Raw genomic sequence first — 15512 nt, 5'->3', positions numbered from 1 at the left:
CAGGTGAGTGCAACGCTTCTGGCTTTCCCTTTTTTAATTTTTTTTCTTTTTACAACAACTCCATTTTTTTTTTTTTTTTGCTTTTCGTTTTGTTAACATGCAGTGAGACCTTCTCCTTTGTTCTGACTGAGATCGATGGCAGTAGACGGAACGGATACTGCAGAAGATTACTGGTGAGTTTGAGGATTAAATTCTTCAGACTCTTTGAAAATACTTCCAATGCCAGTTCAAAACGTTTACGCTTTAATTTTTTTCCGATTTTCAGCCAGGAGGAAAAGGAGCTCGACCTCCAGAGGCTTTCTGCATCATCAGTTCGCTGGCATGCTTCGGCCTCTTCTCCAAGGTACGGTGCAACACGCCGCGGAAGGAAGAGCCTTCATAGCTGGAGTCTTATTGTATCGGATCCTGGCAACTTGTGTGGGAGTAACAAACACAAACAGGATCCTAGCAACAGTACATAAAGTATGTAACCGTGGCATGTGACAACATCTCGTGCGCAGATATTCGATGAAGTGGAGAAGCGGCGGCAGATCTCCATGGCCTTGATCTACCCATTCATGCAGAAGCTGAGAGAGGCTTCATTCCCGGCTCCAGGACAAACAGTGGAGATTAAGAGCTTCATTCCTGAGTCGGGCACCGAGGTCAGAAAAAAAAAAAAAAGAAAAAAAACACCCCTTCCCCCACCCTCTGTGAACTCAGCACTTCACCTCTCCTGGTGAAAATGTCTAAGATCTGTTTCTCTTCTTGTACTCCCGTCACGACTCTGCAGGACAGTGGCTGAATCAGAACAGCTCACATGGAGTTGAAGTTTTCAACATAAAACCAGTAGCTCATGTGTTGACCAGCTCACTTCCGTCTTGCTTACTCAGCCAGAAAAGGATGTCCTCAGTCGTTTTAGGGGAAAACTAAGGAGAATTCCAAACAGCAGGCTCTGCTGTTATCAGTTTGCGATAACATTGTTCTGTCAAAGTTATGGCCGAGATCCGGAAACAACATCCACGTGTCAGATGAGGCTGAACTGCCACATGATCAGGCATCTTGGAAACCAAGTCAAACTGGAAGAGAAACTGAAAGTTAGCATCGTCACCGCCCTGACCTGATCTTTAAATATTTGCTGATATCAAATCCCGATTCCTACAGTAAATAATGTCAGCGTTGTGCTCTAAACTCAGTAGGTTTAAAACGTTTTAAAATGTTTAAACTTAAGTGTTGAAAAAAATCCACAACAACAGAACCTTGGTTGTAATTCTGGTATGTCAATACAGCCGGAATGTCATGGAAATCAACATACCTAAAATATTTAGTGTATGCAGGAACTCCTACTGTAACATTTATGTTTAACCAGTCCAGACATCTTGAAGGAAGCAGATTTAGTTCCAAACATGGAAAACACGGAGCAAAACAGATAGAGATTAAAAAAAGCAGATTGTTTTTATGTTAAAATTCTGCAGAACAATTTTCATTTCAAGCCTGATAACACTGCGACTTGGATATAAGATCTTCCAGGCAGGTGGGTCCACATGGAGATCTGTCTGAACCTGTCCTGAGTTACCCAAGAAGCTCCTGATCAAAAGCTTAACCCTTGTCTGAATCAGGTCATATACCATGTTTCAACAGCTCACAGCCATTTCAAGTATTTACTGATGCTGGCCATCGATTGTGTTCCTTTCTGTGACCAACCCCCTCGAAAGGAGGACACACACACACATATGCTTCCCTGACTTTCTTCTATTGTGCTGCTAATATGTTGTTGAATTCTGAGGTCCAAGTATCTACTAACCCTCCCCCCAAAACATATAACAAAGCATACAATTATAAAAGAGTCAATATAATATATATTGGAATGAAGAGATGAGAGACATTGTGTCGTCTTTGTGATGGTTATGTGAAGGAGTTATCAGGAATCATTATCTTACATGTGGAAAACAGCATTTAAGGAAGTATCAGAAAAAAATCTATTTGAGAGCCAAACAGCTACACAAAGCAGAAACATCTTAAGGGTATATTTTTGCTATCTAGCTGAAATTCAAAACTTTCTAACATTTCAACCATCCTGTGGTCTTAAGAGATATAGTCATTTGGACGGCACCAGTTTTTCACTCGGTCTGGCAGGTGTGTGAGCGTTATGGTTTTTTTTTTTTTTTCTTGTGTGGTTTTGGAAAACTGACAGACTGACTAGATAACCTGTCCGCTTCCCTGCTGTCCGACCGGGACGTTTGCCACGCTAATATTGGAGGGTTAAATGAATATTGCATTAGACTTTTATTGTTAGCATTGTCTCCTAACTAAACAACAGCAGGTCGAATCAACTCCAAAAGACAAGACTCAAGACCAAATTTAGAAGAATAGGGGCTCCTGGGGCTGGTTTTGTTGCTCTACCCCCCAAAAAATGTTACTTTTGGAAATTACAGCTTATTTATAGGTAGGTTTCCACAACAGCTGATACAAATTGATGGTTGGTTGGTTCATACGGTGGGCCAGAAGGGTCAACAAAATGCAAAAACAAAAGGTTTTAGCATAACTTCCTGTTGTGTTGTGTCATGTTTCAAACGATGCATTATTATCATTTCAAAATGTTCAAAGATAATAATAAAGATTCTTCAATTTAAAAAGACCACACCTGAAATGGGCCAGTGAGTTTTATATGGAGTACAATGTTTGGCCAGTGTCCATAACCTAGTTGGAACTGAGAAGGTTGTAGGGACACCCCTAGTTTTCATTAAGTCGTCTAACTTACCCAGCAACAGTTCCTGATTGAATACCAGAGATAGGTAATAAATCATAAATACAAAAGAAATAAATAAATCATTTGGAGTGTGTGACAACCTCGATGTAATACTGTCCAAATGTGATGATTTCATCCAGACATATTGAGTCTGACCTGTGGTGAGTTACATAATGACTGCAGCGTTGTCTCCCACAGATCATACACTTGACCCGACCGTTGGATTCTTGGCTGGAACACGTCAACTTCTGCACTCTGTTTGACTGCCTGACAAACGAGGAGGTGCTGCAGGTGTTTGCTGCTGCCGTTCTCGAGAGACGGATCATTTTCATTGCAGAAGAACTCGGGTAAATGAACTCACACACTAAACTATTTCAGGGTTTGGTATTTATGAGGACAGATGGACCCCAACCAGGATGTCTCCTCCTTTTCTCCCTTTGGAGTTTTTCTGGGCTCATCTCACTGAGAGGTGAACTCTCTGGAAGGAATTGTAGCAATGATATGCCGCACTAAATGATAGGGTGTATAAATAAAACATCAATATTACAAATATGATACAGAATTAGGCGCAGCTTAGATCTCATCATTGTGCTCTTATTATGGGAGAGGAGCTGTCACGAGGTGAACCAATCAGAGGAGTTTGTTGGGTTTTTTTTCTTTAGAAAAAACATTGTTTCGACTCGTGACAAACACAAAATGCTCATAATTATCATTGGAAATAAAATAATTCCTCATGACATTGAATTGGAGCAATTTTAACATATTCAGACAAAACTTTTTCAAGCATAAAACTTCTTGAGGTCATGAAATTTTTTTAATAAAAATATTAAAGAATCGTTATAATGTGAAATTGACTTTTTTTTGAAAGCTTTACATCATGTTATAGTATTAGTCCCTAATGGAAAACATACCTGGAGTGTTGTCTTTATTATTTTGTGCATGTTTGAAAAAAATCCCTTAATTTCCATCACAACCATTCAGCTGTGAAATAGTGGACCAAGCACCTCCTTCGAGACGCAGCTCCTGCAGTTTACAAGTTTCTGACAGAGCAGTCCTCCTCACTCTCAGCTCCTTCAGACTAGCCAGCAGCAATTAGCAACTGGAACTTCTGAGCTCATTATAGGAGCTACTTCACGCTGGTGAAAACGTTCTTAGAGGAGCCATGTTGTGCGAGGACCGCTGACTTCCTGTAGGTGGAGTTTGAGAAAGAGCCAACATTTTTAATGAGACACCAATTTCAAGGCGCTAAATTACAAAGTCAAATTTATTTTGAGTCACGTTTGAATTTCATAACTGACGGTAACATAGTTACTTGACTGTGCTAAAAAAGGAGTCTATGTGGCAGGAAAATACATAACACTGCCCCATTAAATGTGTGTGAAAACAATCATGGCAAACTAGAAAATCTAGCTCTGCTTCATCTGTGTGTGTTTCATTTTGACTCTTCTTCTGTAGATGCATACATTAATGCAATATGATGTGCCATCAGATTTGTTGATGAAGATTTCTGTCTGTCTGTCTGTCTGTCTGCAGCACATTATCTCAGGTCCTTCATGCAGTAGCAGCCCTCCTTTATCCTTTCACCTGGCAGCACACCTTCATCTCCATCGTTCCAGAAATCCTGATCGACGTGGTGATGGCGCCCACCCCCTACCTGCTGGGGGTTCAGAAGCGCCTGCTGGACCAGATCACCGACCAGAGTGATGTGAGTCCGCTTTGTTTATCACATCTTCCAACCTTAATGTGTTTTTGTAGCTCACTGAACAAAGTGTTGTGCAAACTCACGGTTTGGTTTGGCTATGAACAACTGCTGAATTATGAATTATGTTTATAATTAATTAGATCAAAATGACCAAGTCAGGCCGCCATCTAGTTAATAAGGAAACAATAGCCAAAATATTTTCAGTCTCATTTATTGTTTAATAACAATATTATTGCCTTGCTAAGGGTTAGTTATTGACTCCAGTAGATGAAGGAAAACGTTCAGGATTGATTATCATGATGTGAGTTTGTAGATGGACCCAAAACGCAGCAAGCTTTAAACGTTGAGTTATATTGAATATTTAATGAAAAAAACTAAAGAACAAAAATCTTATAAAAATCACAAAAGAACGGCAGGAAACAGATTTGAAAAAATGATGTGAGTAGATGACAGAGACTGATATATGTATATATATGTATGTGATGATATCATCCAGATTCCTCAATCTAAGTTACTCAAAGCTTTAACTTTCGTGTTGTGACAGCTACTGCTGGTTGACCTGTCGAAGAATAAGGAGAAGACTTTTCTGGTGACTGTAAGTGCTACAGTAACTGCAGTATTTTTGCTTTAACTTAATTTGTAGTTTATGGAAACTGTTAAGTTCCTGCATTTAGCGAAATCTTCCTGTGCAGATTGGTGATGAGGATTCGATCCTTCCCCCGAAGCTCCAGGCAGAAATACTGGACGCTTTGAGTCAGAGGAGAAAGGTTTCAGGTGAGTGGACTCAAGTCAAACAGGAGCGTCGGCGTGGAAGATCCCTACATCCCTTTTCTCTTCTTGTCTTTCAGATGTAGAGGAGGCGAAGAAGGTGGAGGAGGTGAACCGGGTGGTGTCTGAAGCCTTCCTCCATTTCTTTGTCAGAACAGTCGGCCATTACAGCTCCTACGTCAAGTACTCAAAAGAAGGTCCTGGCGTGTTTGAGAAAAGACGCTTCTACAAGGCCATCGAGTCCAAGACGACTCGACACTTTGTCAAGAAGTTCATCCAGACGCAGATGTTTGACCTGTTCGTTCAGGAGCTGGAGCAGCAGCAGCCGTCAGGACAGCAGCAAGGTGAGAGCGGAGCATCCGGGCCGCCTTACTTCATCACAGGTCCATCTTAAAGGACGACAGCCACACATTAAGCTCTCCTTTTCCTCACTTTGAATGAGCAAAACAAAGGAGGAATTTGTAAAAAAAAAAGGGTTCATCTCTTGAACCAGCAGTGTTTTCTGCACCACTATCAGTATCTTGCACCTTAACCTGCACACTTTATCAGTTATTTCTAAGGATATAGCTGTTTCAAGTTATTGATGACTAAATTGAAGGATATATCTGCATAAGTCATTAAGCTGAGGATCTAGTTTTAATAAACTCATATTTTGGTGAACTTGTCAATCTAAGTGTTTGGCTGAGATTAGCTGGTTTAGTATGTTGTGAGTCGCTGATAATTCAGCTTGTATCGCATTTCAGTGGAGTTCTAGTTAATTGCTGTCAGACAGAGCTAACAGGAAAGGGAGATCTTTTACTTCAGAAACACAGTGGCTTGCTTTAAATATCATACATTTTAATGATTATATCATACATTTTAATGATTGTATTTCTGCTTCGCTTAACTGAAACTTTGTCATTTGCTCTTGCAGGTATATTCCACAGAAAGATCACTGAATATCAGAAGAAGAAAAACGAGAAAACGAAGAAACACTAGCTGACACTTTGGGACTCTGGGTGTGGATATAAATATGTATAGATATATAAATATTTCAAGACCTTCATAGGAAAAGATGTGAATATTGCACTGTGTTTTTTTGTAATTATTTTTAAGTTTGCTTTTAAATAATTATGTTCCAAAGTGTGAATTACTGTATGACTGTGTTGCTGCTACTCACAGTGTCAAACACTGGTGTATGGGAGAGGTGTTCTCAGCCTGTGGCCTCCATGGCGGTGCTGATGAACAGGAAAATCATTTCCAGTAAAGATTAGTTTAAGTCCATGGATCTTCCTGCTGTGATTTTAAGGCTTGAAGAGTACAGTTAAAGAAAGCAGCTCATGTTTTCTGCCTCGCTGAGCAGAGTCTCGAATTTCATCCAACAACTGACTTTTTTGATGTGTATGAGTTGACATATTGCAGAATTTTGTCTGATGCAAAACTGTCAGTAAGCGCCCGAGAGAGGAAGACTGTTGTAGGTTCGGTCATCTGGACCCTTTTATTCAATAAAAAAGTAGGAAAATGGGAAGGTTGCCTTTCATTAAAACTGTTAAGTTCGATTTTTAAATTATTATTATACAAGATAGTAAAATTTTATGAATCTATTTTACAGTTTATGTAAGCATATAGCTACATGTTGGGTCATGGACGTCACCGTGAAGCAGTTGGCAGGACTGTTGCGTCTTTGGCAGTCCCGTCCTGGAGTCTTTCTGCATGAAGTTTGGATGTTCTCCCTTTGCAAGTGTAGGTTCTCCCAAGGTACTACGATTTCCTTCCACAGTCCAAAAATATGACTGCTAGCTTAATTGGTCCCTCCAATTTATTTATTTTTTTTCATATAAAATCAAGAAAACTACGGACAACCCGGAACATCCTCTTTATATAAAAAACAAACAAAAACATTGTCTTCAGTCAGAGGCTTCTTCAAATTTTCTGTAAACAAACTGTTACAGGAGATCCATCCAGCCCACAGCCATCACCATCTGCAACAGCTCTTCGAAAAACATTAGATTGATATGAGCTGCAACAACATTTAGTTTCCCTTTGGAATCAGTGAGGTATTTTTGAATTGAATTGAACTGCAATGGCCCTTAGATGTGTATGTGTGCGTGTGTGTGTGTGTGTGTGTTGTGTTTTTGATTGTTTGCTTATGACTGCTGGAGATCAATAAGGCAATTTTTTGATGGTTTGTGCAGCTCCACTGCGCAAACGCTCATCATCCCTGATACACATGCGCCCTCTAGTGGTGCGCAGATATTTTGACTTCCAATCTTTTAGTTTACAGTTTCTTGGTTGCTTAGACACTTTGTGAGGCCTTCACAACAAAGTGTGTGCGCGTGTGTGTGTGTGTGTGTGCGTGTGCGTGTGTGTGTGTGTGTGTGTGTGTATGTGTACAAAGTCAGCATCAGTGATATTAACAGCTATTTGAAAGGTTTATTTCCCAAGCCGGTATATTAAATTCTGACAACTATTGATGTAAATCATGAGATTAAGCTTAGCTATGAACTCAGATAATGTATGTTAACTCTATTGCTAGAACATTAATCTTACCTCACACTCTCAAATTATTTGACCTGTTTTAGGAAGACTGTAATTATAAACTTAGTTGGAGCAACATTTGTGTGTAGAGCTTCTTCTGACAGGCATTTGCTTTATAAAATTTATTCTACTTAATCTTGATTTTAAACTGGGATTTTCTGTGCAACAAAGTAACAAAACTTGAAATTCAGACAATGCATCCACACTTACAGTAACACATCTTCCAACTAGTCCTTCTGCCTCTTTTAGTGGTGGAAGAACGATAAAGAAAGAACAAATCAATGTAATGAATGATTATCATTTTTATTATAAATGCATTTCCTTATACAGATTGTTAGACAATTAAACATTACATTATAAGCCCCACATAGCTATCAAGTGAACTACTTCCAGATAAAATAATTAAAGTAGAGATTTACATTTTGCAGTTGAAATATTGTGTGAATGTACAATTTTACCTCCCAAATTTAATGTAATTTGTAAAACGGCAATATGGATTGCATAACTTAACTCAGATTTATAGCTCTCACCTATGGAAGCCCGTTTCCACAACTCTGTTAAAATAAATAAATAAATAATTAGCTCATTTTGAGATAGTATCTCATTATTTTTTGATATACCATCTCATTATTTTTGAGATACTATCTCATTATTTTGAAATAATTTATTTAATTTTTTAACAGATTGGCGGAAACAGGCTTTCATACTCATCTTCTCTTCAGTGTAGAAGTTATTTTGTGATATCTAAGAAGGATTCATCAGGAAAATAACTTTGCTCCAATTTTTTGCAGTTCATCCTTCTACTTTTTTTTTTTCTTTTTCTTTTTTTTTTTTTTTAGAATTTCAAGATTTTTTTGCCCCCAAACATATAGTTGACAATTGTCCAGGCATCATTGCCTCACAAAAAATGTGCTCACACCTAAGTGCTGACATTCCTGAGCATATTTGGGTATTGTAAAACAAAATATTTAAAGGCTGTTGAGGACAACGACATCGGTCTCCTGTTACATAACCTACATTCATTTCGATCGCCCCAACAGGAAACAGCAGAGGTTCCCCTAACAAGTCAGCGTTAACGTGTCTTTAATCGTATGAAAGGGCGGGTTGGAGCCGCTAGGTGTCTTACTGAGTTCAAAGACCGGGCGATCGCCGCCCTCATGATCAGTAGAACAAGAGAGAGAGCGCAGATACCGCACCTTCGATCAAGGTAAGCGAACAAAGACCCGACCATGGAGAAACAAGAGGAAGGCGCCCTGAGTTAGCGTGATGAACTTTTAAAGTAGTTCACTGTCGAATAAAATAAAAGTTGTCTGTTTTCCAAGGTGTGCTACTGCGTAGCTAACGTTTATCTGCTAACTTTCACTTAGCTGTTTGCTCAGAGAACTTTAACTTTTGCAGTTAACCGAAATAAATGCAGAGCTTCCCTTGGAGACTTGTCAAAATAAAGGTCTAAATTGGGAAAGCAGGTTGAAGTCCTTGCATGTTGGTTTTATTTTGAATTGCCTTTCCGGAATCATCATTGCGCCTGCTGTGAACTTTAAAGCCAGGAACTTTAGAAGCTAACTAGCTAGCTAAACTGATGTTAGCAGGTAAAGACAGTGGTTTCTGAACCTGGAAGTTGGTGAAAATGTACATTTGTTGTCTCTGAATATGATTAAGGGTGCTAAAGGGCGTCAAATGGTGATTTGAACTGCTACCTAATTCACGTTTAAGAACTTGGTGGAGAAGTGTTTTTGGTCCGTTGCTACCGAAACTAGCTCCGTGTTGTGGCTCAGTGGCTGGCTCAGTTTTATTGTTTCCATAAAGCAGCCCGGCTTCCTCCTCTAGTTTATCATCGAGCTGGGACTTGGCTTGGTTTTAGTTTTCTTTCAAGAAGTCGGGCAGCTTCCAATAAAGTCAAAAAATAAGTTTGTATTTCCTGTAAAGGAAGCTGGGTATATTTGATAGTTTTAATTTCTGTAAGTGCTTAAGAAGCCACTAATTTGGTGTATTGACTTTCTGCATTTTACCACTTTGTTTCTGTATTTGCATGTGAAACCGTCTTATCTCTCTGGGATGGAGCTACCAGCAGGTGTTGCACAGAAAGATTTCCTCATTTTTGTGTAACATCTTTGTTTAATCTCTGACTCTGTAACCAGCTTTTTTCCTCTTCCCCTTCTTTTAACATTTGTGTCAAAATGTCTGATTTAATGCAGAGTTATCTGTACCTTTGTTGCTCTGTTTGAGATCCTAGCTTCCTTTCCAGCATCTGCTTAAAATTATTCCCAAAATTGTTAAAAACATTTAATAGTTCTGAAAGCTCATATCAGATCATATAGGTGGATTTCTTTCAGCTTATCTCAAACCATTTGGGTTAGCTGTCCCTGATTGGAACCTTTCTGCATTTCCCAACAATTTGTTGCTAAATGCTTCTCCTCTGCAGGTTTGGTGTTATGCTACTATTTCATTTATCCAGAGAAACAAACCTACTGACCTCTACTGTCTTCCTTTGTTATGGTATTAAAAGTGGAGTAGTTCAAGGCGTCTCGGAGCCACTGTGTCCTACCAAAATTATTACGGCTGCATCCTAAAATATGGAATCAAGAAAAGTAAAAATGGGTATAAAACTTGTGTGGTATTATCGCAGTGCTCATCAAGGCAGTGCGGTCCTGGGCTTGAGTCCCTGCCTGGGGTTTCTTCATGGAGTTTGCATATTCTCCCTGTGCATTCTGGGTTCTCTGCCTTCTTTCCACAGTCCAAACATGATTTTTAGGTTAACTAAATATTCCAAATTGCACTTGGGATGTCAGCACTGGTTGCATCTCTGTTGTCCTGGTATTTTTAGGACTTAAATAGGATTCAAATAAACTCAGTATAGTAAATATAACTGATGGATGTATCAACTCATTTATTTCAATGTACAGTTTAAAAAAAAATCTTGTTAGCCTGTATAATAATTGTAAAATGAAAGCTCTGATTGTGAAGACAGCTGGTCTCCATTGTTCTCCTCACTTGAACGTTTGTATGTTCCCAGACGAAGTATGGCGATGACTGGCCAGAGCTCGTGCTCTTCGATGAGTAACCACACCAAGGAACGGGTCACCATGGCCAAAGTGACCCTGGAGAACTTCTACAGTAACCTCATTGCTCAGCATGAGGAGAGGGAGATGAGGTGAGACTCGGAATGTTTCAGCTCTGCACATGACGCTCATGTGTTACAGGAAAATCTGACATGTAAACAATTTCTATTAAAACCCATCTTAAGTTAAACTAAAACATAGAGATGCTTTTTGTTTTGTTTTTTTAAGCTTAAACCAGGAACATGCTTCATCAGGATGTGGGCTATGTCATGATGAAGTAAGGGCAGGGCTGCTTCCTGTTGTGGCAGGTTGCGTCACAGAGTACACTGCTCATCATCCCTTCAGGCTTTTATTTCTGCAATACATGCAAGGACTTTTTTTTTGTTGCAAAATGTAGATATTCAGTGAACTAACCAGTGATGCTGCATTAAGAGGGTTGAAAGGTGCTCTAAAAATGTACTTTAATAATTTGTTTTATTGTTTTATCTTTTCCACACTAAGTGAAAAACTCAGAAACTGTGTGTATAGCCATTGTAACAAGTAAAATGTTTTAATGCTTAATGTTGGAGGGCTGATGCTGTGGGCTTGTTTTGCTGCCAAACCACCTAGAATTGACACAGAGCTTCCCAATCCTCTGCTTTTCATTGCTTAACTTGAACTACTTTGTGATTTCATAACTCTGTCCACCGCTTTTACAATCCAGATCAGTTGGTATCCAATCAGATTCTTCATACAGCATGTTTGCTCAAATGAGTTTCTAAACCAGATCAATGACCGGGGCTGAACATGACCGGCATGTGCAGGCTGTGCATGTCAGTGCTGCACATGTTTCCACTGGAGGCAAACGGCTTTGACTTCTGCTAAAAACAACATTCATAAAAAAATAAAATAAAATTATGTGCTAGCTAAAAAATATTGACGTTTGGCCAACTGTCATAGCGTATTTCAATTATTACAACTAATAACTCAAAACAAGTGAACGATCCCAAATCTGAAAATGGAAAGAATCAACGTGATGCAATGATTCGGTCAAAGTTCAGAGCTACACCCAAGAGCTGGCATGAAGATGAATGAATTTGTGCTTTATCAGAACTTAAGCCTGAAGAAGATTTCGTGTCAGTCGTGACATCAGAGCTGGACCTGAGAGCAGGTCTGAGTATTCCCAGACCTTTAATTGTAGGTCTGGGAATAACACAAAGTGTTCAATAACACCCACATAAACACCCATACAAAGACTGAGGAAGAACAAAACTGAAGTTATTTTTTTGCCTGAAGAGGAACAATGTAGCGTCTGCACACAGATTCAGTTATCACAGCTGGAAACTAGTGATCAGGCCCGAAATCTGAAATCAGAAGTGAACCTCGAGAGCCACATAAAGATGTTTACAAAGTCGGTCTTCTGTCACCTGAAGAACATTTCCAGGATTAGAGGACTGATGTCTCAGGGAGATTTAGAGAAACTCACTCATGGGTTTCTTTAGATGCATCTATTACTGCAACAGTGTCTTCAAATATCTGTCTAAAAAAAAAAAAAAAAATCAGACGGGTGCACCTGATCCACAGCGCTGCTGTTCACGTTTTCACTAAAACCAGGAAGATGGAGCACATCTATCTTCCTGGTGTAAATCTTCCTGGTGCCAGTAGCTCAGGGAAAAGACTTTTGTTTTATGAAATTTTAAATCAGGGTCGAAGGAGATCGGCGGCAATAACGAAACCAAACGCTGTTTCTGCTAGAATTAAATGTGCTCGATTTATTTCCCCACAGATTACAGCAAAATAACATGCATCAAACACTGTTACTGCTAGAACACTTTAAAATATTATTGTGAGTTTTTTAAATCACTGAAAGGCTCAACATCAGAACACATTAAAGATCTGCTGTTGTTTCAACCTTCCAGACCTCTCAGGTCTCCTGGTTCTGGTCTGTTCTGCATCCCCAGTTATGTTTGTCTCTGGTTTCTCAGTCGATGACTGTGTGTTGTTTTTGTGACTCTTTAGTCTTGTGCTTTTATGGTGTAAAGCACTTACCTTTTCGCTGAAATGTACTATACAAATAAACTTGATCTCTACAGACAGCAGAAGCTGGAGAAGGTGATGGACCAGGAGGGGCTGGCTGATGAAGAGGTGAGGTTCTACAAAACAACTCAGATGAATGCACAGTTGGTCTTTAAGCTGTAAATATACAGTTATTACTATCCGAGTATGAATCCCTGATAGGACAGGCATTGAAGTTTCATCTAAAGTAGACGGTGGGTAACTTTGACCAAAGTTCTTCTAAATGTTCTAAGATCATAGTGGTAGGAATGTTTTCGTGTTGGTGCGCTTATGTGTTTCAATTCCTAAAGGGTTATTTAATTTATGCTGCTTTGGACAATTACAAATAAAGTTTTTATCATTAATAATTCCAGTGTCTGTGCATCACGCATGCCAGCAATTGTTTGAACACAACTCATTCTGAAAATGCTCGTTTTTCAGAAACGTATCCGGCGTTCTGAGCATGCCCGGAAGGAAACAGAGTTCCTGCGTTTAAAACGCACTCGGCTGGGACTGGAGGACTTCGAGTCCCTGAAGGTGATTGGCAGAGGAGCATTTGGAGAGGTACATTTTTACTTCTTAAGTGAATGTAGATTTTGACAAAGATTCTAGAATGAAATGTGTTAAAAGACCAGCAAAAAAACATGAGTAAGAATGGAATACACCCTTTCTGATCAGTATTTAGCAGCTGCGCCCTGGGAGGGAGTCGGTGTGGACGGGCCTCAGGCTCTATAGGCGCTGTCCTGTCTGCATGTCAAACATTCACTGCTTGTTACACCAGCAAAGTTGCTGTGATCCATCATCAACATGCTGAGCAACTCATTCTTGAGATCTTGTTGTCTGTAACAGACTGTCTCTTAAAGACGGGACATTTTGTTTTCACAAAATTGTTTCAGTTCATCATTTGTGTTGTTCTGTCTGCAGGTTCGCCTGGTGCAGAAAAAAGACACGGGTCACGTCTACGCCATGAAGATACTCCGTAAAGCTGACATGTTGGAGAAAGAACAGGTATACACACACGCGCACACACACGCAGGTACGCTCCTTTGCACGAATTGGGTTTACCTGAAGCATTGGCTGCCTGCAGGTGGGCCACATCCGTGCTGAGCGGGACATTCTGGTGGAAGCAGACAGCCTGTGGGTGGTGAAAATGTTCTACAGTTTCCAGGACAAGATGAACCTCTACCTCATCATGGAGTTTCTCCCTGGAGGTACAACTTTGTGGAGATTGTTAGAACAAAGGAATGGCAACTCAAAAGTAATGCTCGGTATTGAACGGTGCTAAATGTAGTTCCGAACATAGTTAAGGAGTTTTCACTGTAATCAATAACAGAAACATTAATGGACGGGAAGACCGTCATCAGCTCAAGTAAGGGATAATAAACGCATCGAGAATATGGGACTAAACGTTCCAAGTGATTGTCCTTACTCCTGTCCTCTTGACGACTGATGGATCCTGCATAGAAGTGTACATTTTTAAATAAATGTTTAGTTAAAAAAAAATTATTTCATTCATAGAAAAAAATAGCTTCTGCATTTTCGGTGCAAAGTTTGGTGTTTCAACTTGTTGAGGGGAAGAAGAGACGTAACTGAATACGTCCACATCCTCCTGTCTGCTGCAGGAGACATGATGACTCTGTTGATGAAGATGGACACTCTGTCAGAGGAAGCCACTCAGTTCTACATTGCCGAGACGGTGCTGGCCATCGACTCCATCCACCAGTTGAGCTTCATCCACAGAGACATCAAACCTGACAACTTGCTGCTGGACGCCAGAGTGAGTCCAGTCCGACCTTTATCTACAAGCATTTCTGTATACAGGCATAAGGAACGGCCATATCTCTAGGAAAACGTGCAAAATGCGATTATATGAGTGACTGTTGCAATTAACAAATTAATATACAGTGTTGATGTCTTTCTGCTTTGGGTATATTGCAGACATGCACTTTGCACAATTATTAACAAAGTCTTATTTTTGAGGATTATTTTTTATTAATTTCCAACTTCAATGCTGTTGGTTAATCCAGATGTCAATAAGCCTCACACACACGAAGGAAACAAAAGTGAGGTTTTGGCTTCTTTTGGAGAATGATGGAGTGCATGATTATTGGGCAACTATTATTGTGCAAAATTATTATGCAACTAAATGACAAGCCCACATTTTCACATATTGCTTTATTTTCATCTGTTGAAGTGAGAATGGCAAGCAACTCAAAACATTCCAATAAGCACTCGTATTACGTTTTTATTAATATCTTAAAAATGATGGCGGCACTAAGGAAAATCTTTGCTGCACAAATGTTTGACACCAGTTTTGTTAGACTTGTGTAATGTGGGGGAACTGGTTGACCTTTTGACTTTTAAACTTTCACTGATATCTTCAAAGCAAACGAAAATTTTTACTGCACAAACGTAATCGGGTTGACTCACGCCAGTTTTGTCTGACTTGAGGAAGATGGAGAGGGCTTTCATGACCTCTGGATACATTTATTAATATCTTTGAAAAGATGGCGGCACAAACAAAAAATGATGCTGTACAAATTTTGGCACAAACATTTGACACCAATTTTGTTAGATTTGAACCAGATGAGGGGGCGACTTAACTCCAAGTCGGTTGGAGTTTTAGGATATGACAGAAGTCCCATTACACAGATGCACACCGTCTGCTGTGTTTAAATCCGTTCTTCATTCAAGTTAATCCAGCTTG

At 39.6% G+C, this 15512-nt stretch overlaps 2 protein-coding genes across 6 annotated transcripts in view; both read left to right on the top strand.

Annotated features, from left to right (window-relative positions):
* The window catches only part of dennd2da (DENN/MADD domain containing 2Da), a 39394-nt gene extending 32936 nt beyond the window's left edge, over window positions 1–6458 (top strand). For both annotated transcript variants that reach the window (XM_015035897.1, XM_015035898.1), the window contains 9 exons: window positions 104–173; window positions 266–343; window positions 501–641; window positions 2924–3072; window positions 4259–4430; window positions 4972–5022; window positions 5120–5201; window positions 5276–5539; window positions 6109–6458. In XM_015035897.1, coding sequence (XP_014891383.1) covers window positions 104–173; window positions 266–343; window positions 501–641; window positions 2924–3072; window positions 4259–4430; window positions 4972–5022; window positions 5120–5201; window positions 5276–5539; window positions 6109–6173 — 1072 coding nt within the window. In that variant the 3' untranslated portion in view covers window positions 6174–6458. The remainder of the gene's footprint in view (window positions 1–103; window positions 174–265; window positions 344–500; window positions 642–2923; window positions 3073–4258; window positions 4431–4971; window positions 5023–5119; window positions 5202–5275; window positions 5540–6108) is intronic.
* Window positions 6459–8813: 2355 nt separating this feature from the next.
* The window catches only part of LOC106949557 (serine/threonine-protein kinase 38), a 37226-nt gene continuing 30527 nt past the window's right edge, over window positions 8814–15512 (top strand). For 3 of the 4 annotated variants that reach the window (XM_015035893.1, XM_015035894.1, XM_015035892.1), the window contains exons 1-7: window positions 8814–8919; window positions 10726–10863; window positions 12844–12895; window positions 13247–13369; window positions 13730–13813; window positions 13893–14016; window positions 14428–14582. In XM_015035893.1, the coding sequence (XP_014891379.1) occupies window positions 8870–8919; window positions 10726–10863; window positions 12844–12895; window positions 13247–13369; window positions 13730–13813; window positions 13893–14016; window positions 14428–14582 (726 nt within the window). In that variant the 5' untranslated portion in view covers window positions 8814–8869. Of the gene's footprint in view, window positions 8920–9234; window positions 9302–10725; window positions 10864–12843; window positions 12896–13246; window positions 13370–13729; window positions 13814–13892; window positions 14017–14427; window positions 14583–15512 lie in introns of those variants that run through there. The other variant, XM_015035895.1, reaches the window with a different exon arrangement.

This window comes from Poecilia latipinna, unplaced genomic scaffold (assembly GCF_001443285.1).
Source record: "Poecilia latipinna isolate Pla-1442-1.1 unplaced genomic scaffold, P_latipinna-1.0 Scaffold351, whole genome shotgun sequence".
In the NCBI taxonomy this organism is placed as follows: Eukaryota; Metazoa; Chordata; class Actinopteri; order Cyprinodontiformes; family Poeciliidae; genus Poecilia; species Poecilia latipinna.
This window is presented reverse-complemented; position numbering and strand designations above follow the sequence as displayed.